This window comes from Salmo salar, chromosome ssa02 (assembly GCF_905237065.1).
Source record: "Salmo salar chromosome ssa02, Ssal_v3.1, whole genome shotgun sequence".
Taxonomy (NCBI): Eukaryota; Metazoa; Chordata; class Actinopteri; order Salmoniformes; family Salmonidae; genus Salmo; species Salmo salar.
Window position 1 is genome coordinate 86418188 of NC_059443.1, and position 27976 is coordinate 86446163.

General features: G+C 41.3%; 1 protein-coding gene across 1 annotated transcript; it reads right to left on the minus strand.

Annotated features, from left to right (window-relative positions):
- Positions 1–19278: 19278 nt before the first annotated feature.
- LOC106595049 (zinc finger protein 239-like) lies at positions 19279–27172 on the minus strand. The gene is made up of 3 exons (XM_045713466.1): positions 27154–27172; positions 22330–22413; positions 19279–20555 (listed from the first exon to the last, which is right to left on the minus strand). Exons 1-3 carry the CDS (start codon positions 27170–27172, stop codon positions 19825–19827), a joined length of 834 nt encoding a protein of 277 aa, XP_045569422.1. The 3' UTR covers positions 19279–19824.
- Between the last annotated feature and the right edge of the window lie 804 nt (positions 27173–27976).

Sequence of the window (27976 nt, forward strand, 5' to 3'; positions counted from 1 at the left end):
GTCCAAATTGATTCAATATGAATGTGGTTGTATCCCATGTAGAGATGGAAGGACATACCTTGAATGAAGCGGGTGGCATCTTGGGAGGAACCTATGCTCGTCTCTTTCCCCCCCAGGGATCCCCTCTAAGACGGGCCTGCCTTTATTTAGCTCCAAGGCCATGTCCTCTGCTGGGGTAAGGTCAGCCTTTGGTGACCCACCACCCGTGCCTTGTCTGTGGGTATTCTTTTTCACTGCTAAAACAGTACAGACAATGTGTGAGCAGGCACCTTCTGGGTACAATATATGCTTGTGCTTTGTTAAATATTAGTCAGGGACCATACCATTCTGCAGAATGTTCTTGTATTTGATTTTGACCTGCTGCCATGTCCGTTTTGGCCCGTTCATGTTTAATCTACACACACACACACACACACACACACACACACACACACACACACATTTAATGGAGTCACACTGCAAAAAATTACTTGGTATTTTTGTCTTGTTTTCAGTAAAAATATCAAAAAATCTATCATAGCTTTATACAGTGTGATGGAGTTACTTTACACAATTTCACTCATATCTGCAGTGCATTTCAATTAAAAATTTAACCGTTTCATAATTACAGTACAACTGCATTTTTGGAGATGTGAATTAAATATTTGAATTGTAATTGTGATGTTTCAGCGGAGCGGTGACTGTGTAATTGTGCACTACTTACGCATTCAGGCGGTCTGCAATACTTTGCCACGCTTTTTCTCTTTGCTTTATCACTGTGGCGGTGTTGCCTTTCTTCTTAATTATATATTTTACCTCCTCGTATGCCTCCATGAGGATTTGTGCTTCCGACGGGGAAAAGTACGCGGCTCTAGTTGCCATGGTAAATCAGTTAATCTGTGATCTGTGGCGGGGTCTATTTGAGTGAGCCGTGAGCGCGCACCTATCCAGGATTGGTTTCACCTGGCTTAATGAATCCGTGTCTGCTCATCCTGGCTTGGTCTTTGTGCAACCAATTAAGCCTGGACGCACATGTTTTGGCTTCATTGAGCTCAGCTGAGTCATTTATCCCGGATGTCTTAATTCTACTTTTGTGCAACAGGCCCCAGATCAGCAAAAGGGAATATGTTCCACCATCTATGTTTATTTACATTAGTGCAAATTGTCCACTGATATTGGTGTAATTTCTCAACCCTTCTGGCTGTATGAAAGTTATTTTCCCCTCAGACACACATTTGTTCTTTGTTATTACCCGAGCCACTGCCTTATGAAGGTCATTTGTGTCAAATGTATTTTCCCCCACTCATTCACCCCATCTCTTTACATTGCTTATATATATTCAGTGGCCTGACTGCATCCAGACTATGTCAAAGGCCCATCCTGGTAGATCTGAACCTAATGCAGCTTGGAGTGATCGGATGACAGTCACATTTAGGTGCCAGGTGTAACTGAGGCTGTAGATGCTCCACATCCATTACATTGAATGTTTTATATAATATGACTAAATGTGTTTCTGTGTTGCAGGGGCAGTCAAGAAATGGAACAGCAAGTCCACAGAACATGACATAATCAGAGCTGTGGGAGACCACCTCAAGCCCCTGGTAGAGCCGGGGGTGGTGTTTACCACTCCACCACGCCTTCAGCAGGCTGGAAATGTGAAGTTGATCTCTTTGATCCATTTGTTTGTTTCAGTTTTCAGTAGTTGAATCCTTTGACGTATTGTTGATTTCAACAAATGCATTGTGTTGGTTGAAAAGTGATACTAAATGTACATACCATGCACTATTTTGGCATAGTGGAAGATATACTGAATTTATACTGTTTTTCATACTAAGATGGACCAAGATACGTGTTGCTTTTGCACATATTTGTTAATTGGTTTAGCAAGTCTGTTGGGTTCATTTGTTTTACAATATGTTCAAATCAAGCTTTATTTATACAGCACATTTCAGACATGGATGCAACACAATGGCGTCACATGAAAAAACAAATAAATGAAAATAAACAAATATTTACCACAACAAACATAAGAGGATAAAACAGAAGATTAACAACTGAAAGAGTAATGAGCATTCTAAGGAAAATCCATTGATTAAAATATTAACAATTGGATGCAACATCCAACCCAAAATATAAGCTTGTTTTACCACATTGTTTGTTGTTACGTTCCCCAGCAAGAAAAACAGAAATGTCCCTTAAACAGAAGAGGAACTAACAAAGAGTCACTGACAACAACCACAACTAAACAGGTGGGATTTTAGGAGGGGCTCTGAAAGACACTATGGGGGTGTCCACTGAAAGTTGACTAGTAACAACAACTGGGACCTAAAAGACACCCACCATGAGACCCACTAAATCTGCCCAAGAAGAGGCAAACAAAAGAAAAACCCACACCAAACTTAAAGACAGGAAGCAAACCAAAAAGGTGGAGCAACTAAAGGTGTTGACTCTCCACATGTATCAAGACAACTGGAGCACTGGGCCAGACACTCTTAAATAGAACCTGGACCAGCTCAGGTGAAACACCTTCCCACTAACGAGATGGACAAGCCAGCACAGGTGTAACACATACTGACTAACGAGGTGACACCAATCAGTGCTAACGAGCTATACGTGCTAAAGTCCAACCTCAAAACAATAATGGAAAAACCAAAGACTAACACCTTCCCCTTTAAGACAACAAATATATCCTATATTTTTGTTGGACAAGTTTGCTCACCACCAACAGAAAACAACTTCCATTTCACATTATGATCAACTACAATGCTTCACCTTCTACAATATAAACATGGTGTCTACTGGCTGCAAACAATTAAAAACAAGAAAATAACATTTTTCCCCCACTAGCTTCTAGAACTCTCGTCCCCTTGGAACAACAAAGCTCAATACAGGAAAAACGTTGCAATCAAAACTAATTGTGATCCATGGCAACTCACCGCCTAAACGCAAAACTTTTCGACTGCCCACCCTTGAGACAATCAGAAACCAAATTGTCCTTACCACAGACATGTCTGATTTCAAGAGGAAACTCCTCCAATATCAGTAGTAACTTTCCACCTCACTGCGGAGCTTCTCTCTCTTTTCAGGGTTCACTAGATAGGCATGTTGTTGGATCGGGGCCCCAATTTTATTAACAATTTATTATACTGCGTCCATGTGTATAGGCTGCAAGTACGTTGAAATTAAATCACTGATATCGATAAGGAGGGAAATCAGATTGTACGTGCTGTTGAAACTTTCACAAAAAAAAAAACAAACACACCTCACTGGTTAGAGGACAACCTGCAGAAGACAGTCAGCTACATTTTGAGTTTATGGGTCCCCAAAACTAAGAGAAACGCAACACTTATTTGTCATCACTTATATCAATTGTGCGAGATCCTGTTTAACATCCTGTTAAAACTAACAGCTCAAAAACCACACAGAATCTGGGAGTAATTAGTACATCACTGGTTAGAGGACAATTTGTCGAAAACAGCTCGCTACATTTTGAAGTGTTACATTGTGATTCCAGTGGGTCACCAATGTGGTAAACAGCTAGCTACATTTTGAAGTGTTACATTGTGATTCCAGTGGGTCACCAACGTGGTAAACAGCTAGCTACACTGTGAAGTGTTGCATTTTGATGCAAGTGGGTCACCAATGTGGGAAGTGTAACAACTCTAACTTTTTGTTAAATCTCATAAATAGTAACTCATTCAATTCAGAGCCTGAATTTTTCCCCTGAGTCTAATATCCATATCAGGCTAATATCAATAGAACAGGGGGCAAACGTTTAGGGTTCTACATTGTGACATCATTAAAATACTGCTACTACAATGTTAAAACATTCTACATTGTGACATCATTAAAATACTCCTACTACAATGTTTAAACATTCTACATTGTGACATCATTTCATTGATATCATGAAACAACGTCTTCAACTCCATGTATTTTTTTATGTTTAATCAGAGATCTTTTATCAGAGTATCTCTTCCCACATTGATCACAGCTATGAGGTTTCTCTCCTGTGTGTATTCTCTGGTGTAGAGTCAGATTTCTAGATGCAGCAAAACATTTCCCACATTCATCACAGCAATAGGGTTTCTCTCCTGTGTGTATTCTCTGGTGCACTGTCAGATCTCTAGATTGACCAAAACTCTTCCCACATTGATCACAGCTATAAGATTTATCTCCTGTGTGTGTTATCTGGTGTAAAGTCAGAGAGACAGATTGAACAAATCTCTTCCCACATTGAGTACAGCTATATGGTTTCTCTCCTGAGTGTGCTCTCTGGTGTACTATCAGGCTGCTTGACTGATTAAAACCCTTCCCACATTGACCACAGCTATAAGGTTTCTCTCCTGTGTGTGTTCTCTGGTGCACTATCAAGGAGCTTGACACAGTAAAACTCTTCCCACATTGACCACAGCTATAAGGTTTCTCTCCTGTGTGTGTTCTCTGGTGCACTATCAAGGAGCTTGACACAGTAAAACTTTTCCCACATTGATCACAGCTATAAGATTTCTCTCCTGTGTGTGTTCTCTGGTGTAAAGTCAGAGAGCCAGATTGAACAAAACTCTTCCCACATTGAGTACAGCTATATGGTTTCTCTCCTGTGTGTGCTCTCTGGTGTATTTTAAGTTCTGATTAATATTTGCAACGTTTCCCACAGTCAGAGCAGCAGTGAGATTTCTTCCCTGTGGTTCCCTGCTGGTGTTTCTTGAGGTGTTCTGATCTGGAGAGACTCTTCTCTGCCTCGTCAGCATCAAGAGGTTGTTGAGGCTCCCCAGAGGATCCACTATAGTCACGTCTCTCTCCTGTGTGAATGACAAAGTCATACAGATGGTTAAAGTCCCACAACAGCAGAAATCCAATGTTTATTTGAGGTAAAAGGTGATGCCCAGAGCATACCCATGAAGTTGTACAACAATTGACATCTGTTTAATGATTTGACAATTAAGACAGTCAAGTGAGCAACAATCATATTTTGTCTTGTTTCCACATTAGTAGTAACATCAATGATTGTAGGCAACAAAGAATTTATTAAAGTTGTTGAAACCCTAAGCAGTGTGCCAGATTACTTTTGGTCTCCAAAATAGGCCCCTTTAAGTGTTTGCTAAAATTGCATCACGAAGGCAAAGCACACACAATTTGGTTGAAAAAACACCTCCCTGCTAATGAGAAAACCGATAGTTATGGATGCAGTATGGAGCAAAAATGGTGAGCGAAGATTTTAGTTTTTCACATTGTATTTTGAATATTACAGCGCAAGATCAGGAGTGATACTCAAGGAAACTCACATTAAGCTCTGTGTCTATTCACTAATTCACCACCATGGGGGAAAACTCAGGGGAGTTCTCATAGGCTGACAGCAAAAATAGCCTCCATTTCCAGGTTGTTTATGAGTGCATTTCACACTACTTTTGGATTATAATTGTAAGGCTCGTTTGAATCGCCTGCTTAATTTCTGTGTGTTATTGTCGCAAATCAACTGCTTTATACTTAAAAAACACTTCAACCAGTAAAATGCTCCTTGGCTAGCTTTGCCATCAGCCTGACAATGAGGGTTTGTACACTAAGTGTTTAACAAACAATAACATAGTAGAGGTCGACCGATTATGATTTTTCAACGCCAATACCGATTATTGGAGGACAAAAAAAAAGCCGATACCGATTACATCAGACGATTTTACATATATATTTGTAATGATGACAATTACAACAATACTGAATGAGCACTTTTATTTTAACTTAATATAATACATCAATAAAATCAATTTAGTCTCAAATAAACAATGAAACATGTTCCATTTGGTTTAATAATGCAAAAACACAGTGTTGGAGAAGTAAAAGTGCAATATGTGCCAAAAGCTAAACGTTTAAGTTCCTTGCTCAGAACATGAGAACATATGAAAGCTGGTGGTTCCTTTTAACATGAGTCTTCAATATTCCCAGGTAAGAAGTTTTAGGTTGCAGTTATTATAGGAATTATAGAACTATTTCTCTCTTTACCATTTGTATTTCATATACCTTTGACTATTGGATGTTCTTATAGGCACTTTAGTATTGCCAGCCTAATCTTGGGAGTTGATAGGCTTGAAGTCATAAACAGAGCTGTGCTTCATGCATTGCGAAGAGCTGCTGGAAAATGCAGGAAAGTGCTGTTTGAATGAATGTTTGAATGAATGCTCACGAGCTTGCTGCTGCCTACCACCGCTCAGTCAGACTGCTCTATCAAATATCAAATCATAGACTTAATTATAATATAATAAACACAGATATACGAGCCTTAGGTCATATTCAATTTAATATCGCTCTTCACCGAGCCCAAGAACAGGCGGGGCCAAACAGGTGTTGTACCCCGTTTCCCTCCTTCAGGGAAGAGTAATTACAGTTATAAAGTTACGCTCCCTTTCAGTCGGTCAACTTCGGTACAACATACTATGGGGAAATACAATCATTCTCCATGCCGACCCTGAAGGAGGGAAACTAGGTACAACATACTATGGGGAAATACAATCATTCTCCATGCCGACCCTGAAGGAGGGAAACTAGATACAACATACTATGGGGAAATACAATCATTCCCCATGCCGACCAAAACGGACACTAAATGAAATGGCCCCAGGCAGACCACCCAGACCTGACCCCGCAAGATGCGTCAGTTTTGTCAATTTATTAATTGTCTTTTGTTTGAAACACTCCTGTCAATGTTGAGTAAGGACGCACACCTGATTACACATATAGAAGTAGGATTAATCTACCTGGCCTGCACACAAATGTAGGCCTATAAATGTGCCCATTTGGGGATGTCTGATAGTATTTCTGATTGTCTTAATGCAGCACCACTAATGAGTTGTGGAGCTTCTCAAAGCAAATGTTTCTTCACCTCAAACAGCAAGTAAACAAAGTCGGGAAGAGGTTTTTTCCCTTCTGGTTAGGTTATATTGATGACTGGCTCCCTCAAGTCATTTGTGTGTCTTAGTTACTTGCGCATGCTTTATAGCATCAGACAAGTTCAGTACATATAGTTCATTTTATTAAAACACATGGGATGTGTCTATAAATTGGGTGAAATATAATAACGTGTATTTTTCAATCGATTGGTAAAAAGAACAGATGACTCTTGGTTGACCTAGATATATTTTAGGTGGGGACAGCACTTTAACATGATTTTGGGGTTCCTGAGTGGTGCAGCGGTCTAAGACACTGCATCTCAGTGCTTGAGGCGTAACTACAGACACCCTGGTTCGAATCCAGGCTGTATCACAACCGGCCGTGATTGGGAGTCCCATAGGGCGGTGCACAATTGGCCCAGCGTCGTCTGGGTTTGGCCGTTATAGGCCGTCATTGTAAATAATAATTTGTTCTTAACTGGCTTGCCTAGTTAAATAAATGTTAAATTTTTTAAATTATAAAACATACAGTGCATTCAGAAAGTTTTCAGCCATAATGAAAAAGTGAAAACAGAAATACCTTATTTACATAAGTATTTAGACCCTTTGCAATGAAACTCAAAATTGTTTCCATTAATCATCCTTGAGATGTTACTACAGCTTGATTGGAGTCCACCTGTGGCAAATTCAATTGATTGGACATGATTTGGAAGGCACACACCTGTCGATATAAGGTCCCACAGTTGTCAGAGCAAAAACCAAGCCCTGAGGTCAAAGGAATTGTCCGTAGAGCTCTGAGACAGGATTGTGTCGAGGCACAGATCTGGGGAAGGGTACCAAAAAATGTCTGCAGCATTGAAGGTCCCCAAGAACACAGTGGCCTCCATCATTCTCAAATGGAAGAAGTTTAGAACAACTAAGAGCTCCAAAGTTCCTCTGTGGAGATGGGAGAACCTTCCAGAAGGACAACCAACTCTGCAGCACTCCACCAATCAGGCCTCTATTGTAGAGTGGCCAGATGGAAGCCACTCCTCAGTATAAAGCATATGACAGCCTGCTTGGAGTTTGCCAAAATGCACCTAAAGACTCACAGACCATGATGAAACCAAGATTGAACTCTGGCCTGAATGCCAAGTGTCATGTCTGGAGTAGAGGTCGACCGATTATGATTTTTCAAGGCCGAACCCGATACCGATTATTGGAGGACCAAAAAAAGGCGGATACCGATTAATCGGCCAATTTCTTTTAATTTTATTTATTTGTAATAATGACAATTACAACAATACTGAATGAACACTTATTTTAACATAATATAATACATAAATACTATCAATTTAGCCTCAAATAAATAATGAAACATGTTAAATTTAGTTTAAATAATGCAAAAACAAAGTGTTGGAGAAGAAAGTGAAAGTGCAATATGTGCCATGTAAAAAAGCTAACGTTTAAGTTCCTTGCTCAGAACATGAGAACATATGAAAGCTGGTGGTTCCTTTTAACATGAGTCTTCAATATTCCCAGGTAAGTTGTTTTAGGTTGTAGTTATTATAGGAATTATAGAACTATTTCTCTCTTTACCATTTGTATTTCATATACCTTTGACTATTGGATGTTCTTATAGGCACTTTAGTGTTGCCAGTGTAACAGTATAGCTTCCGTCCCTCTCCTCGCTCCTACCTGGGCTCAAACCAGGAACACATCGACAACAGCCACCCTCGAAGCAGCGTTACCCATGCAGAGCAAGGGGAACAACCACTCCAAGTCTCAGAGCGAGTGACGTTTGAAACACTATTAGCGCGCACCCGACTAACTAGCTAGCCATTTGACATCGGTTCCACCAGCCTAATCTCGGGAGTTGACAGGCTTGAAGTCATAAACAGCACAATGCATTGCGAAGGGCTGCTGGCAAAACGCACGAAAGTGCTGTTTTTAATGAATGCTTACGAGCCTGCTGGTGCCTACCACCGCTCAGTCAGACTGCTCTATCAAATCATAGACTTAATTATAATATAATAAACACACAGAAATACGAGCCTTAGGTCATTAATATGGTCGAATCCGGAAACTATCATCTCGAAAACAAAACGTTTTTCCTGTCAGTGAAATACGGAACCGTTCCGTATTTTATCTAACGGGTCTAAATATTCCTGTTACATTGCACAACCTTCAATGTTATGTCATAATTACATAAAATTCTGGCAAATTAGTTCGCAACGAGCCAGGCGGCCCAAACTGTTGCATATACCCTGACTCTGCGTGCAATGAACGGAAGGGAAGTGACACAATTTCACCTGGATAATATTGCCTGCTAACCTGGATTTCTTTTAGCTAAATATGCAGGTTTAAAAATATATACTTCTGTATATTGATTTTAAGAAAGGTATTGATGTTTATGGTTAGGTACAGTCGTGCAACGATTGTGTTTTTTTTTCGCAAATGCGCTTTTGTTAAGAGGTGACACATTTTCCCTAGTTAAAAGAAATTCATGTTAGCAGGCAATATTAACTAAATATGCAGGTTTAAAAAGATATACTTGTGTATTGATTTTAAGAAAGACATTGATGTTTATGGTTAGGTACACGTTGGAGCAACGACAGTCCTTTTTCACGACTGCGCACCGCATCGACTATATGCAACGCAGGACAGGCTAGATAAACTAGTAATATCATCAACCATGTGTAGTTAACTAGTGATTATGATTGATTGATTGTTTTTTATAAGATAAGTTTAATGCTAGCTAGCAACTTACCTTGGCTTCTTACTGCATTCGCGTAACAGGCAGGCTCCTCGTGGAGTGCAATGTAAAGCAGGTGGTTAGAGCGTTGGACTAGTTAACCCTAAGGTTGCAAGATTGAATCCCCAAGCTGACAATGTAAAAATCTGTCGTTCTGCCCCTGAACAAGGCAGTTAACCCACCGTTCCTAGGCCGTCATTGAAAATAAGAATGTGTTCTTAACTGACTTGCCTAGTTAACCTCTCAACAGCCAGTGTAATCCCGTGGCGCGTTATTCAAATACCTCAAAAATGCAAAAACTTCAATTTTTCAAACATATGACTATTTTACACCATTTTAAAGACAAGACTCTCGTTAATCTAACCACACTGTCCGATTTCAAAAAGGCTTTACAACGAAAGGAAAACATTAGATTGTCAGCAGAGTACCCAGCCAGAAATAATCAGACACCCATTTTTCAAGCTAGCATATAATGTCACATAAACCCAAACCACAGCTAAATGCAGCACTAACCTTTGATGATCTTCATCAGATGACAACCCTAGGACTTTATCTTATACAATACATGCATGTTTTGTTCAATCAACTTCATATTTATATCAAAAACCAGCTTTTTACATTAGCATGTGACTAGCATGTGACTAGCATTCCCACCGAACACTGCCGGTGAATTTACTAAATTACTCACGATAAACGTTCACAAAAAACATAACAATTATTTTAAGAATTATAGATACAGAACTCCTCTATGCACTCGATATGTCCGATTTTAAAATAGCTTTTCGGTGAAAGCACATTTTGCAATATTCTCAGTAGATAGCCCGGCATCACAGGGCTAGCTATTTAGACACCCAGCATGTTTAGCACTCACCAAAGTCTGATTTACTATAAGAAAAATGTTATTACCTTTGCTGTTCTTCGTCAGAATGCACTCCCAGGACTTCTACTTCAATAACAAATGTTGGTTTGGTCCCAAATAATCCATTGTTATATCCAAATAGCGTTTTGTTTTTGCGTTCAAGACACTATCCGAAAGGGTAAATAAGGGTGATGAGCATGGCGCATTTCGTGACAAAAAAATTCTAAATATTCCATTACCGTACTTCGAAGCATGTCAACCGCTGTTTAAAATACATTTTTATGCCATTTTTCTCGTAAAAAAGCGATAATATTCCGCCCGGGAATCTGCGTTTAGGTAAACAGACGAAAGAAAATAAAGCATGGGGTCGACTCGGGCACGCGCCTAAGCCCATAGTACTCTGATCGGCCACTTGCCAAACGCGATAATGTGTTTCAGCCAGAGGCTGCCTCGATATCATTCCGCTTTTTCCCGGGCTCTGAGAGCCTATGGGAGCCGTAGGAAGTGTCACGTTATAGCAAAGATCCTCAGTCTTCAATAAAAGAGCCAAGATGAACAACAACTTGTCAGACAGGCCACTTCCTGCATGGAATCTTCTCAGGTTTTGGCCTGCCATATGAGTTCTGTTATACTCACAGACACCATTCAAACAGTTTTAGAAACTTTAGGGTGTTTTCTATCCAAAGCCAATAATTATATGCATATTCTAGTTACTGGGCAGGAGTAGTAACCAGATTAAATCGGGTACGTTTTTTATCCGGCCGTGTCAATACTGCCCCCTAGCCCTAACAGGTTAAAAAAAAATACAAATAAAAATAAATCGGGTGGCCAAGAATACCTCTAGTCTGGAGGGAACCTGGCACCATCCCTACGGCGAAGCATGGTGGTGGCAGCATCATGCTGTGTGGGATGGTTTTCAGCAGCAGGGACTGTGAGACTAGTCAGGATCGAGGGAAATATTAACAGAGCAAAGTGCAGAGAGATCCTTCATGAAAACCTGCTCCAGAGTGCTCAGGACCTCAGACTGGGGGTGAAGGTTTACCGTCCAACAGGACAACGACCTTAAGTACACAGCCAAGACAACACAGGAGTGGCTTTGGGATAAGTCTCTATGTCCTTGAGTGGCCCAGAATGCAACCCGATCTAACATCTCTGGAGAGACCTGAAAATAGCTGTGCAGTGATTTTCCCCATCCAACCTGACAGAGCTTGAGAGGATCTGCAGAGAAGAATGGGAGAAACTCCCCAAATGCAGGTGTGCCAATTAAATTATCTAAATGAAAGGAAAACAACTAATTTAATCAATTTTCGAATAAGGCTTTAACGTAACAAAATGTGGAAAAAGTCAAGGGGTCTGAATACTTTCAGAATGCACTGTATACAGCAACACCTCCCCAATAAGCATTCCTGTCTTGTCTGTAGATGTTAAATTCCTGCATTGCTACTTAAAGGAATTATCTCAGTGAGTTTCAAAGATGAACAGTACAGTGCATTCCAAATTCAATAGGCAGGCTAGTAAACAAAACACTTTTCAAATAAAAACTTTTCTAGAAAATATCAAAACGTATAATGCCCGTCCAAGAGACTGTTGACCAATCGCATTTCACATTGTGATGCTGTGACACACAGTTCCTAAGCTAATTGTCACAGAATCCCTTTATAAAGCTCAGGGGAACACAAGTAAGCTTCATTCACCAGAAGTTATGCATGCTAGCCAACGTTAGTCAGGAGGCTCTTTAGTCTAGCTAGGCTAGGTAGGGCTGGGCAATATGGACAAAATATATCACAATATTTTTTTATTGAAAAAGCTGGTGAGGTAGCAACTGTGCTGGAAAGCGAACAATATAGATGCTACTTCGAGAACACAAACTCTCACATCTTTCACAGCAAAGAGCGAGGGAGTCCGGGGGATGACTGGAGGAGCAATGGAGGAAGCATTGTGGGATTCTCTTGGCGCGAGTACAGTTGTTGAGACTGAGTGGACGATGGTCAAGAACAGTGACTCTGTACAGTTGCTGAGACTGAGTGGACGATGGTGAAGAACAGTTTGTTGAGACTGAGTGGACGATGGTGAAGAACAGTGGAGTGAAAAGGGATAAAGTTGGTAATGAACAGCTGTTTATGGTCGGAGTGGGAATCATCAGCAAGGATGCTTTTTGTGGGTGACCCGTTAACTGTCTCAAAGATGGTGAAGGATGAATTGGGTAAAGTGGAATCGGTTTGCGTGACCAGGAGCGGTTTGATGCTGATTTCGTGTGTCAACAGCACAAAAGGAGAAAGCTCTGTGACTCAACAAGATGTGGACGTACGATGTGGAAGGCTATGACTTTCAGAGTAGGGCACCGGTTAAAAGTGTCATCTCTGGTGTTGCGTTGGACATAGAGGCTGGGTGGTTTAGGGATAACATTCCAGGTAGACGCACGTCCATTAAATTGAATGATAGACGGAAGGTTTTACTGTCGTTTGGTGAACTGATTCTCCCATCTTATGTAAAACCTGGGTATGTGAGATATGCGGTGAGACCCTATGTACAGAAGCCGCTGCGGTGTTACAATTGTAACAGTTTGGATACGTGGCAAGTGTTTGTCTAAGGAATAAATGTCATAGTTGAAGAGTCAGATGAAGCATGTTGTTGTAATTGTTATGGGAATCACGTTCCCAAGTTCCTGGAGTGCCCTGTACGGATGAAGGATGTCACAGTAGCTAGGATCAGGCCCATCCAGCAGGTGTCCTATGTGCAGGCAGTGAAAATAGCTGAAGGAGTGAGTAGAGAGAAGGTAGTGGATGTCCCACAGTCTGCAGTGAAGCCATGCAGGAGAAGGATCCCAACACACTAATAGCGAAGAAGGTGGACTTTGTTGTGTTTATAGAGCAAGAGATAAATTGCACTAGTTAAACTAATAAAAAATCTGAAGAAGCTTGACATTGTGAAGGCGGCAAATAGATTTCTAGATCTCCAGAATACTGAATGAAGAGGTTCCCCCCTCCCAGATTCCTGAAAAAAAAATGTTTTGGGGTACATCACATTTAACAAACCAAACATTGAAATACCCTAATAGAAGGTAAAGTAAAAACCCAAACCGGTCCGTGCATAAATACTGCTATATAGTCAAATACGGTATACCACCCATCCCCAAGGCTAGGTTGAGAGTGGGCAGACATCGTACACATCACACTCAGGCAGACAAGATGTTTGATCCGACCAAAAGACCCAATCCATCTCCCTGTCCCGCAACTCAGACGAGGTACGGGCACCAAGTAGAGGAAGTCACTATCAGAAACACTAAGCCTCCTAAATAATGCTACACGATTGTCAAGAGAACTTGAGGCTGGACTAGCAGGGAAACAGTGCCAGACGTCCCTTAGTCTCGTACATGAACTGATGTACATGAACACAAAGTCCAGGGGGTGAGCACGCTCTACCACTAACATGCTGACCACAGTGCTCGCGTCACGTGCACGAGCATTGCAAAATAAATAAATGTACACATACATGTTAATCAATCATTGCACCCACACTGCTTGCGCGCATCAATGAGCTTCTGCGTAGCCACACTACAGTCCAGTTGGTGGTGGTCCACACTACAGTCCAGTTGGTGGTGGTAATGCACCTTAAAGTTGGTTGCCAACCGCCATATAAAGTCCAAAGAAAAAAAGGAAGCCTGAAGAAAGGAGGAGAGATGATGAGAAACTAATTTGGTTCGACCGCAAGGCACTACTGCCATCTAGGACCGTTTGGGGCATTGCTACTGGTTACCGATTTTGATGTGATATGCAAGTATTTTGTGAAAGTATTTGAAATAATTTTGATGTGATAGAATTTGAAATTATTTTGATGTGATATGAAAGTATCATATCAGGATCCGCCCCTTCAGGGCCTGTAGCTCAGGCCCTGAAGCAAAAGCATGCATATTCTTGGTACCATTTCAAAGGAAACAGTTTGAAGTTTGTGGAAATGTGAAAGGAATGTAGGCGAATTTAACACATTAGATCTGGTAAAAGATAACACAAAGAAAAAAAATACGTTATTTTGTATTTTTGTTGTACCATCATCTTTGAAATGCAAGAGAAAGGCCATAATGCATTATTCCAGGCTAGGTGCAATTTAGATTTTGTCCACTAGAGGGCAGCAGTGTATGTGCAAAGTTTATTCTGATCCAATGAGCCATTGCATTTCTGTTAAAAATTGTCTATCAAGACTGCCCAAATGTGTCTAATTTGTTTATTAATAACTTCATTTTCATAACTGTGCACTCTCCTCAAACAATAGCATGGTATTCTTTCACTGTAATATCTACTGTAAATTGGACAGTGCAGTTAGATTAACAAGATTTTAAGCTTTCTGCCAATATCAGATATGTCTATGTCCTGGAAAATGTTCTTGTTACTTACAACCTCATGCTAATCGCATTAGCATACATTAGCAGCAATCAGCAGTAGAAATAATAACAAAGCGTACTCCCTGCCCGTTTCGGTAAAAAGCTGAGGGATGGGGCTGGAGAAATGCAACCATCCATGATATAAACATTCTAGTTTTAACCATGTTTTGAGGATATAGGGTGTTTGTTATATTTACTGACAAACACTGGAGTAAAAAAAGCTTATATTTTGGGTTCTGATGGGGTACGACAGTTGAACTAAGCTCATGAGGCATTTATAAGTGATTTCTTCAAGAAACAATGGGTACATATCATTAATGTATAAGTCCCAAAATGGATGTAACAACTGCTGATTGCCCCTTTAAGAGAACATATTGGGCTAATCTAAAAGGAGATATTGAGGACTACAGTATTTCAGGCATTGTCATTGGATGCATTTGATCAATTGTTAACGTTTTGTTGATGGTCCACTCTTGATGTTCTACACGTTACAGTGTAGCTTCAGCCATTCCTACAGAACAACATTAAAGTGTAGAACCCCTTTACTGCATATTGGTTCAACGACTGCAGAGACGGTACTTACTGGTGTTAAACAGATCTCCAACCTACTCTTCTTTCACTCCAAAACCTGCATCCTCCTCTTTCACTCTGAACTCGTCTTCCTCTTCTTTCACTGAAACGTCTTTCTCTTCTTCTTTCACTGTAACAGTCTCACCCTTTACTTGTTTTTGTATTGTAACATCTTTCTCTTCCTCCTATTTCAGGAGAGTTTCTTTCTCCGTCCAGCAGACCTCCTCTTCTTTATCAGGAGGAGAGTAGCTTAGTGAACTCATGGTCGGGGATGTTAGCTAGCTAGCATTAGCGACTAGCTTAGTTCTAAGCTAACTTAGCAAACCAGCTAGCTGACAAACGTAAATATATAATTAAATGGGCCAACAAGTACATACAACAGAAGTGTGTTTAATACACAGCGACGAATATACACCAAAACAGTGTAAAGAGCGTGAATGTTGTAGCTATGTTTGCTAGAAAGCTACCGAGGTGTCTAACTAGCTGTTGTTGTTGAAGGAGCGTTCCGTCCACTAGATTTAACGTCACACTGGCAGCATCGCCTGAACCTAAAAGACGCACATCGCCATCTGCTGACTGGAGTGGGCAACGCAGTTGAGGAACCAAACGTTTCTTTTTCATTTATTTCATAAAAGGTTAATGTAGCTCTCTTCACGACAACAGACACAGGTTGGTTCCTTGAAACGGGCGTTTATTGCATTGCACGTCCTTTTCTCCGATGCATCCACGTCACGCCGTGAGAACTCGTTGGCTGCTTGTCCTGAAAAGAGGTTCTTGAATTCTTAAAGTCCCTTGAAAGTCCCTTTACTGTCTTTCTTAGCCTCTGCCATCAACAATTATGACTCAGACTAAGATCTGCTTGAGTTAGATTGCACACAGTCAATTAACAAATTCCGTAGCAGTAACACAACAGAGAACGTTAGTTCCGGGATGGAACATAAAAACACAATTAATGGCCTAACGTTAATTGACCTGTTACATCACATTTAAATTCTTATCTATACATCAATAAATCATTTATTTATTTACTACATCAAATAAACCTTGAATTATGTATTAATCATGCATAGTGAACACAGCATCTATGTAACAACACTTACAGTTAATATTATATTAAGTCGTTCAAAGAGAAGCATGTGTTAATTGATTCGTGTTTAATGAGTTAGAATTTAAAACAAACTTTACACCCACTACACATTTGCATTGAACCATACTTCTGACATGGATCATTTTGACCCCAGAGGCATATCTTTTATCATAGCCAAAATGTGGCTTATTCAATTCTTCCAGTTTTTCATGACTTTGTCAATCAACTTGTTCTTATTAAATCTACATCATGGTTTAGTGTTTCTGTATCAAAATGGACTTTCAACAAATTCAAATCCTTTAGAGTCATTTTGACCCCAGCCAAAAACACCTTTGATAAATAGGACATTTATTTCAAATCAAAATCAAATCACATTTTATTGGTCACGTACACATGTTTAGCAGATATTATTGCGGGTGTAGTGAAATGCTTGTTTTTAGCTCCGACAGAGCAGTAATATCTGACAAGTAATATCTAACAATTTCACAACATATATCCAATACACACAAATCTAAGTATTTGAATATAGGTTTCTCTGTAGACATGATCCATCCCACCAGAGGGTGGAGGGGCACCTGTATCAGTGGTTTTGACCAGACAGACACCTGCAGATTTAGTGCCTCCCATGTACTCTCCTAAGATTGGACTTTTCTATACCAGGTATCACATGACTGTGTTCCTGCCAAGGCAGCAGCTACTCTTCCTGGGGTTTATTAAGGATCCCCATTAGTTCCTGTCAAGGCAGCAGCTACTCTTCCTGGGGTTTATTATGGGTCCCCATTAGTTCCTTCCAAGGCAGCAGCTACTCATCCTGGGGTTTATTATGGATCCCCATTAGTTCCTGCCAAGACAGCAGCTACTCTTCCTGGGGTTTATGAATTAACATTTATAAATGATGGGTTATGAATTAACAGGTATAAATGATGGGTTATGAATTAACAGATATCAATTATGGGTTATGAACTAACAGGTATAAATGACGGGTTATGAATTAACACATCCCCAGGCATTTCAATAGATTCAGGATTTCTTATAGTGAGCATAACATGACAATACATGACATCTAAGTAGCTGAATATGCTTATGGACTAACAGTCTAACAGTTTGAAGGACACAACTCATGTTATTCTGGTTAAATAGTGATTATGGACTAGTTGATTATGGACTAACAGTCTAACAGTTTGAAGGACACAACTCGATTAGTTGAGTTTCATATTGGGGGCTAAATGGCTAATGTAATGATGCAGTAACAAATGTATAATCAGTATACATATATACATATAAAGTCAGAAGTTTACATACACCTCAACCAAATACAGTTCAACTCAGTTTTTCACAATTCCTGACATTTAATCCTAGTAAAAATTCCCTGTCTTAGGTCAGTTAGGATCACCACTTTTTTTTAAGAACGTGAAATTTCTGAATAATAGTGGAGAAAATGATATATTTCAGCTTTTATTTTTTTCATTACATTCCCAGTGGGTCAGAAGTTTACATACACTCACTTAGTATTTGGTAGCATTGCCTTTTAATTGTTTAACTTGGGTCAAACGTTTCAGGTAGCCTTCCACAAGCTTCCCACAATAATTTGGGTGAATTTTGACCCATTCCTTCTGACAGAGCTGGTGTAACTGAGTCAGGTTTGTAGGCCTCCTTGCTCACACACACTTTTTCAGTTCTGCCCACAAATCTTCCATGGGATTGAGGTCAGGGCTTTGTGATGGCCACTCCAATACCTTGACTTTGTTGTCCTTAAGCCATTTTGCCACAACTTTGGAAATATGCTTGGGGTCATTGTCCATTTGGAAGACCCATTTGTGACCAAGCTTTAACTTCCTGACTGATGTCTTGAGATGTTGCTTCAATATATCCACAGAATTTCCCTTCCACGTGATGCCATCTATTTTGTGAAGTGCACTGTCCCTCCGGCAGCAAAGCACTCACACAAACTTGATGCTGCCACCACATGCTTCACGTTTGGGATGGTGTTCTTTGGCTTGCAAGCCTCCCCCTTTTCCTCCAAACATAATAATGGTCATTATGGCAAAAAAGTTATATTTTTGTTTCATCAGACCAGAGGACATTTCTCCAAAAAGTACGATCTTTGTCCCCATGTGCAGTTGCAAACCGTAGTCTGGCTTTTTCATGGAGGTTTTGGAGCAGTGGCTTCTTCCTTGCTGAGCGGCCTTTCAGGTTCTGTCGATATAGAACTCATTTTATTGTGGATATAGATACTTTTGTACCTGTTTCCTCCAGCATCTTCACAAGGTCCTTTGCTGTTGTTCTGGGATTGATTTGCACTTTTCGCACCAAAGTACGTTCATCTCTAGGAGACAGAACATGTCTCCTCCTGAACGGTATGACGGCTGCGTGGTCCCATGGTGTTTATACTTCCGTACTATTCTTTGTACAGATGAATGTGGTACATTCAGGCGTTAGGAAATTGCTCCCAAGGATGAACCAGACTTGTGGAGGTCTACAATCTTTTTTCTGAGGTCTTGGCTGATTTCTTTTGATTTTCCCATGATGTCAAGCAAAGAGGCACAGAGTTTGAAGGTAGGCCTTGAAATACAGCCACAGGTACACCTCCAATTGACTCAAATGATGTCAATTAGCCTATCAGAAGCTTCTAAAGACATTACATAATTTTCTGGAATTTTCCAAGCTGTTTAAAGGCACAATCAACTTAGTGTATGTAAACTTCTGACACAGTGGAATTGTGATACAGTGAATTATAAGTGAAATAATCTGCCCGTAAACAATTGTTGGAAGAATTACCTGTATCATGCACAAAGTAGATGTCCTAACCGACTTGCCAAAAATATAATTTCTTAAAACGAAATTCATGGAGTGGTTGAAAAACGAGTTTTAATGACTCCAACCTAAGTGTATGTAAACTTCCGACTTCAACTATAGGTCTAGTGTTGGAGGTCATTCCACACTCTGTGTTCTATTACCCAGGTCTGGTGTTGGAGGTCATTCCACACTCTGTGTTCTACTACCCAGGTCTGGTGTTGGAGGTCATTCTACACTCTGTGTTCTATTACCCAGGTCTGGTGTTGGAGGTCATTCTACACTCTGTGTTCTACTACCCAGGTCTGGTGTTGGAGATCATTCCACACTCTGTGTTCTACTACCCAGGTCTGGTGTTGGAGATCATTCCACACTCTGTGTTCTACTACCCAGGTCTGGTGTTGGAGATCATTCCACACTCTGTGTTCTACTACCCAGGTCTGGTGTTGGAGATCATTCTACACTCTGTGTTCTACTACCCAGGTCTGGTGTTGGAGATCATTCCACACTCTGTGTTCTACTACCCAGGTCTGGTGTTGGAGGTCATTCCACACTCCGTGGATCTCCTGCATGTATTTTATGATGTTTAATCAGACCACTTGAATGAGAGTATCTCTTGTCACATTGATCACAGCTATAAGGTTTCTCTCCAGTGTGGGTTCTCTGGTGTGATTTCAGGCTGTTTGACTGAGTAAAACTCTTCCCACACTGATTACAGCTATAAGGTTTCTCTCCTGTGTGTACTCGCTGGTGTACTACCAGCTGGCTTGATGTAGTAAAACTATCCGCACATACATCACAGCTATATGGCTGCTCTCCTGTGTGTGTTCTCTGGTGTGATACCAGGTTGGTTGACAGAGTAAAACCCTTGCCACACTGATCACAGCTATATGGCTGCTCTCCTGTATGTGTTCTCTGGTGTGATACCAGGCTACTTGACTGAGTAAAACTCTTGCCACATTGATCACAGCTGTAAGGTTTCTCTCCTGTGTGTGTTCTCTGGTGTGATACCAGGTGGCTTGACTGAGTAAAACTCTTCCCACATTGATTACAGCTATAAGGTTTCTCTCCTGTGTGTACTCGCTTGTGTTTTTTCAATTCTGATGAAGATTTAAAACGTTTCCCACAGTCAGAGCAGCAGTGAGGTTTCTTTCCTGTGGGTCTCTGATGGTGTTTCTTGAGGTGTCCTGATGTGGAGAGACTCTTCTCTGCCTCGTCAGCTTCACGATGTTGTTGAGGCTCCCCAGAGGATCCACGATGGTCACATCTCTCTCCTGTATGAACCTCAAAGTCAGACAGTCAATGTAGTGAATGTTTAAATGTTTTTACAAACTTTGACAAATGTCTTCTAAGTCTTGTTTTACTTTGATTTTGGTCCACCAGCCACTGTAGCAGGCAGATGAAAAAAAAAAAAATGTAAATGATAGAATATACCAGCCACTGTAGCAGGCAGATTAAAGAATATACCAGCCACTGTAGCAGGCAGATTAAAGAATATACCAGCCACTGTAGCAGGCAGATTATAGAAAATACAGACCACAGATTTTTTACCAGCTCAAATATTTTTTTTGCCATGAATGATTACACCAAAAATCACAACAAGAAAACGAATGCGCAGCTTGGCAATGTTTGTAAAACAAGAAATGCAAGTAAGAAGTAATGTGGTATACTGCTCAATGTAATTACATTTTTGTGACAAGAGTCTTTTAACCAATGTGTTAAAATAATTCATTTAGATACAATAGTAATGATGAACAGTTGTACAAGTGAACATCAAGAATCAACAAAGTGCCTCCATAACACATCACTACACACCACACTGTCCTGCCAGATAAACTGATCACTACACACCACACTGTCCTGCTAGATAAACTGATCACTACACACCACACTGTCCTGCCAGATAAACTGATCACTACACACCACACTGTCCTGACAGATAAACTGATCACTACACACCACACTGTCCTGCCAGATAAACTGCTGATCACTACACACCACACTGTCCTGCCAGATAAACTGATCACTACACACCACACTGTCCTGCCAGATAAACTGATCACTACACACCACACTGTCCTGCCAGATAAACTGCTGATCACTACACACCACACTGTCCTGCCAGATAAACTGCTGATCACTACACACCACACTGTCCTGCCAGATAAACTGATCACTACACACCACACTGTCCTGCCAGATAAACTGATCACTACACACCACACTGTCCTGCCAGATAAACTGCTGATCACTACACACCACACTGTCCTGCCAGATAAACTGCTGATCACTACACACCACACTGTCCTGCCAGATAAACTGCTGATCACTACACACCACACTGTCCTGCCAGATAAACTGCTGATCACTACACACCACACTGTCCTGCCAGATAAACTGCTGATCACTACACACCACACTGTCCTGCCAGATAAACTGCTGATCACTACACACCACACTGTCCTGCCAGATAAACTGCTGATCACTACACACCACACTGTCCTGCCAGATAAACTGCTGCCTTATTATTATAGTTCAGGGCTCTACGCTGACATGTGTTCCTCAGTTTATATACTGAACAAAAATATAAACGCAACATGTAAAGTGTTGGTCCCATGTTTCATGTGGGATCGTCTGAGGGAGGGGGGTGCGGAGGCGTTTTTCTGTCTGTAATAAAGCCCTTTTGTGTGGAAAACTCATTCCGTTTGGCTGGGCCTTGCGCCCCAGTGGGTGGGCATATGGCAGCGCACCTGCCCAGTCGTGAAATCCATAGATTAGGGCCTAATGAATTTATTTCAATTGACTTCTATGAACTGTCACTCAATAAAATATTTGAAATGGTTGCGTTGATATTTTTTGTTGAGTATATTTAGGAGCTGGGCAATTCCACAGTAACGGAATTACACCAGACTCTGATTTTTCATTTTAAAATGTATGCAAAACAAAAACCATTGCTGCTTTAAAACCACGTTTGTGTAAACCAGTTCAACAACTGCAGGGTTTGTGCCCCCGTTATTAAATATTAGTATTTACTGGTGTTAATCTGACCTTCTGTCTCCTCCTCCTCTTTCACTCTGAACGCATCTTCCTCTTCTTTCACTGAAACGTCTTCCTCTTCTTTCACTGTAACAGCCTCACCCTCTACTTCTGTTTTCACAGTAACATCCGCCTCTTCCTTCTCCTCTTTCACGACAATGTTCAGCCCCAGAGCTTCTTTCTCCGTCCAGCAGACCTCCTCTTCTTTAACAAGAGGGGAGTAGTTTAGGGAGCTCATGTTCGGGGATGTTAGCTAGCTAGCTATCATTAGCGACTAGGCTAGTGCTAACTTAACCAGCCAGCTACTATAGCTGACTAATACAAAATAACGTAATATTAAATAGGTTAACAAGTAGATACGATAGAAGTGTGTCTAAAACACAGTAGGTAATATAGACCGAAGCGTCTAAATAGCTTGAATCTTTGGGCTATGTTGGCTAGCAAGCTACCGAGGTGGTTGACGAGCTGTTTATGAAGAACCGTCCACTAGATTATACGTCACGCTGGCAGCATCGCCTGAAAGACGCACATCGCCGTCTGCTGACTGGAGGGAAACGCAGTTGAGGATCAGATTTTATTTTCAGACAAAGATTATTTTACATGGATTTAATTAAATAATACTATTATATTGAGACATACAAAGACAGGAATGTGTTGGTTGATTAGTGCGAATAAAAAATGTTTACTACAGCTCATTTAAGGCAGTTTCTTTAAGTCAAACTAAATCTAAATAAGTAGCCAGCTACTGTAGGTCTATACTGCTCCTACATGGTGTAACAATACATCATGTAGATGTATATAATGAACAGACTAGGTCTATACTGCTCCTACATGGTGTAACAACACATCATGTAGATGTATATAATGAACAGACTAGGTCTATACTGCTCCTACGTGGTGTAACAATACATCATGTAGATGTATATAATGAACAGACTAGGTCTATACTGCTCAAACATGGTGTAACAATACATCATGTAGATGTATATAATGAACAAACTATTTCTATACTGCTGCAACATGGTGTAACAATACATCATATAGATGTATATAATGAACATACTTGGTCTATACTGCTCCTACATGGTGTAACAATACATCATGTAGATGTATATAATGAACAGACTAGGTCTATACTGCTCCTAGATGATGTAACAAAAGTTTGGGGTCACTTAGAAATGTTTTTGAAAGAAAAACACTTTTTTTGTCCATTAAAATAACATCAAATTGATCAGAAATACAGTGTAAACATTGTTAATGTTGTAAATTACTATTGTAGCTGGAAACGGCAGATGTTTTATGGAATATCTACATAGGCGTACAGAGACCCATTATCAGCAACCAACACTCCTGTGTTCCAATGGCACGTTGTGTTAGTTAATCCAAGTTTATAATTTTAAAAGGCTAATTGATCATTAGAAAACCCTTTTGCAATTATGTTAGCACAGCTGAAAACTGTTGTGCTGATTTAACAAAGCTTTTGTAAACAGTGTTGTTGTATAACAATCAGGCAGTAGAACAACAATAATCATCACCCTCTTAACCAATCGTCCCTCCCCTTAACATTGGGTTGGATTCAGACCCTGTCAGTGTACCAGGTGGACATTGGGTTTGATTCAGACCCTGTCAGTGTGCCAGGTGGACATTGGGTTTAATTCAGACCCTGCCAGTGTGCCAGGTGGTCATTGGGTTTGATTCAGACCCTGCCAGGTGGACATTGGATTTAATTCAGACCCTGCCAGTGTGCCAGGTGGTCATTGGGTTTTATTCAGACCCTGCCAGTGTACCAGGTGGGCATTGGGTTTGATTCAGACCCTGTCAGTGTACCAGGTGGACATTGGGTTTGATTCAGACCCTGCCAGTGTGCCAGGTGGACATTGGGTTTGATTCAGACCCTGCCAGTGTGCCAGGTGGACATTGGGTTTGATTCAGACCCTGCCAGTGTGCCAGGTGGACATTGGGTTTAATTCAGACCCTGCCAGTGTGCCAGGTGGTCATTGGGTGTGCCAGGTGGACATTGGGTTTGATTCAGACCCTGCCAGTGTGCCAGGTGGACATTGGGTTTGATTCAGACCCTGCCAGTGTGCCAGGTGGACATTGGGTTTAATTCAGACCCTGCCAGTGTGCCAGGTGGTCATTGGGTTTGATTCAGACCCTGCCAGTGTACCAGGTGGGCATTGGGTTTGATTCAGACCCTGTCAGTGTACCAGGTGGACATTGGGTTTGATTCAGACCCTGCCAGTGTGCCAGGTGGACATTGGGTTTGATTCAGACCCTGCCAGTGTGCCAGGTGGACATTGGGTTTGATTCAGACCCTGCCAGTGTACCAGGTGGACGTTGGGTTTGATTCAGACCCTGCCAGTGTGCCAGGTGGTCATTGGGTTTGATTCAGACCCTGCCAGTGTACCAGGTGGGCATTGGGTTTGATTCAGACCCTGTCAGTGTACCAGGTGGACATTGGGTTTGATTCAGACCCTGCCAGTGTGCCAGGTGGACATTGGGTTTGATTCAGACCCTGCCAGTGTGCCAGGTGGACATTGGGTTTGATTCAGACCCTGCCAGTGTACCAGGTGGACGTTGGGTTTGATTCAGACCCTGCCAGTGTACCAGGTGGACATTGGGTTTGATTCAGACCCTGCCAGTGTACCAGGTGGACATTGGGTTTGATTCAGACCCTGCCAGTGTGCCAGGTGGACATTGGGTGTGATTCAGACCCTGACAGTGTACCAGGTGGGCATTGGGTTTGATTCAGACCCTGCCAGTGTGCCAGGTGGACATTGGGTTTGATTCAGACCCTGCCAGTGTGCCAGGTGGACATTGGGTTTGATTCAGACCCTGCCAGTGTGCCAGGTGGACATTGGGTTTAATTCAGACCCTGCCAGTGTGCCAGGTGGTCATTGGGTTTGATTCAGACCCTGCCAGTGTACCAGGTGGGCATTGGGTTTGATTCAGACCCTGTCAGTGTGCCAGGTGGACATTGGGTTTGATTCAGACCCTGCCAGTGTGCCAGGTGGACGTTGGGTTTGATTCAGACCCTGCCAGTGTGCCAGGTGGACATTGGGTTTGATTCAGACCCTGCCAGTGTACCAGGTGGACGTTGGGTTTGATTCAGACCCTGCCAGTGTGCCAGGTGGTCATTGGGTTTGATTCAGACCCTGCCAGTGTACCAGGTGGGCATTGGGTTTGATTCAGACCCTGTCAGTGTACCAGGTGGACATTGGGTTTGATTCAGACCCTGCCAGTGTGCCAGGTGGACATTGGGTTTGATTCAGACCCTGCCAGTGTGCCAGGTGGACATTGGGTTTGATTCAGACCCTGCCAGTGTACCAGGTGGACGTTGGGTTTGATTCAGACCCTGCCAGTGTACCAGGTGGACATTGGGTTTGATTCAGACCCTGCCAGTGTACCAGGTGGACATTGGGTTTGATTCAGACCCTGCCAGTGTGCCAGGTGGACATTGGGTGTGATTCAGACCCTGACAGTGTACCAGGTGGACATTGGGTTCGATTCAGACCCTGCCAGTGTACCAGGTGGACATTGGGTTTGATTCAGACCCTGCCAGTGTGCCAGGTGGACATTGGGTTTGATTCAGACCCCGCCAGTGTGCCAGGTGGACATTGGGTTTGATTCAGACCCTGTCAGTGTACCAGGTGGAGATTGGGTTTGATTCAGACCCTGTCAGTGTACCAGGTGGACATGGTTTGATTCAGACCCTGTCAGTGTGCCAGGTGAACATTGGGTTTGATTCAGACCCTGTCAGTGTGCCAGGTGGACATTGGGTTTGATCCAGACCCTGTCAGTGTACCAGGTGGAGATTGGGTTTGACAACCCTGTCAGTGCACTGACAACTGACAACCCTGTCAGTGTACCAGGTGGACATTGGGTTTGACTCAGACCCTGTCAGTTTACCAGGTGATCATTGGGTTTGATTCAGACCCTGCCAGCATGGCCAGAAATGTATTCCAAGGTCAGTAACTTATAACCACTGAACCACCACAGACTAAAAACACCTAAGTATTAGATTTACTGCCATGGTCTAATTTGTCACTGCATCAGACACCCTTCACAATGCTGGCTGAGGTACAAGTAAAACATGACATATTATTTCCTAACCATTCACAATGCTGGCTGAGGTACGAGTAAAACATGACATATTATTTCCTAACCATTCACAATGCTGGCTGAGGTACGAGTAAAACATGACATATTATTACCGAACCATTCACAATTCTGGCTGAGGTACGAGTAAAACATGACATATTATTTCCTAACCATTCACAATGCCGGCTGAGGTACGAGTAAAACATGACATATTATTTCCTAACCATTCACAATGCTGGCTGAAGTACGAGTAAAAAAACATGACATATTATTTCCTAACAATTCACAATGCCGGCTGAAGTACGAGTAAAACATGACATATTATTTCCTATCCATTCACAATGCTGGCTGAGGTACAAATAAAACATAACATATTATTTCCTAATTGTAAAAAATTCCCCAATCTTTTAAAAAAGATCTGAAATGGCAAGGCTTTAGTTCAATACTTATTTCCCTCATTAAAATGCAAATCAATTTATTTTCAACATTTTTGAGATGCGTTTTTCTGGATTTTTTTGTTGTCATTCTGTCTCTCACTGTTCAAATAAACCTACCGTTAAAATTATAGACTGATCATTTCTTTGTCAGTGGGCAAACATACAAAATCAGCAGGGGATCAAATACTTTTTTCCCTCACTGTATATGCTCTCTAACATAGACAGTTGTTCCTGCTGTAAATGTTATGCCTTTGTACAGATCTAGGATCAATTCTCCTCCACAATGCATATTCAGTACCGGTCAATTCTTTGGACATACCTACAAATTCAGTTTTTTCTTTATTTTAACTATTGTCTACATTGTAGAATAATAGTGAAGACAACACAACTATGAAATAACTCATATGGAATCATGTAGTAACCAAAAAAAGTGTTAAACAAATCAAAATAGATGTTATATTTGAAATCCTTCAAAGTAGCCACCCTTTGCCTTGATGACAGCTTTTCACACTCTTTGCAGTCCCTCAACCAGCTTCACCTGGAATGCTTTTCCAACAGTCTTGAAGGAGTTCCCACATATGCTGAGCACTTGTTGGCTGCATTTCTTTCACTCTGTGGTCCGATTCATCTCAAACCATCTCATTGGCATAGTTGTGTTATCTTCACAGTTAACTCTAATGAACTTATCTTCTGCAGCAGAGGTAACTCTGGGTCTTCCTTTCCTGTGGCAATCCTCATGAGAGCCAGCTTCATCATAGCGATGGATGGTTGTTGCGACTGCACTTGAAGAATCTTTCAAAGTTCCTGAAAGTTTCCGCATTGACTGACCGTCATGTGTTAAAGTAATGATGGACTGTCATTTCTTTATGCTTATTTGAGCTGTTCTTGCCATAATATAGACTTGGTCTTTCAGCAAATAGGGCTATCTTCTGTATACCACCCCTACATTGTCACAACACAACTGATTGGCTCAAATGCATTAAGAAAGAAAGAAATTCCACAAATGAACATTTAACAAGGCACACCTGTAAATTGAAATGCATTCCAGGTGACTACCTCATGGTAGATAGATGATAGGAGATAGAATGATGGTCAAAAGATAAAAGCAAAAATTAAATTAA

Excerpts from the sequence above, each read along its gene's own strand:
- LOC106595049 (XM_045713466.1), bottom strand. Across the intron at positions 20,556-22,329 it reads AGAGGAGGAGGAGACAGAAG|GAGAGAGATGTGACCATCGT; the intron begins GTCAGATTAACA and ends AGGTTCATACAG.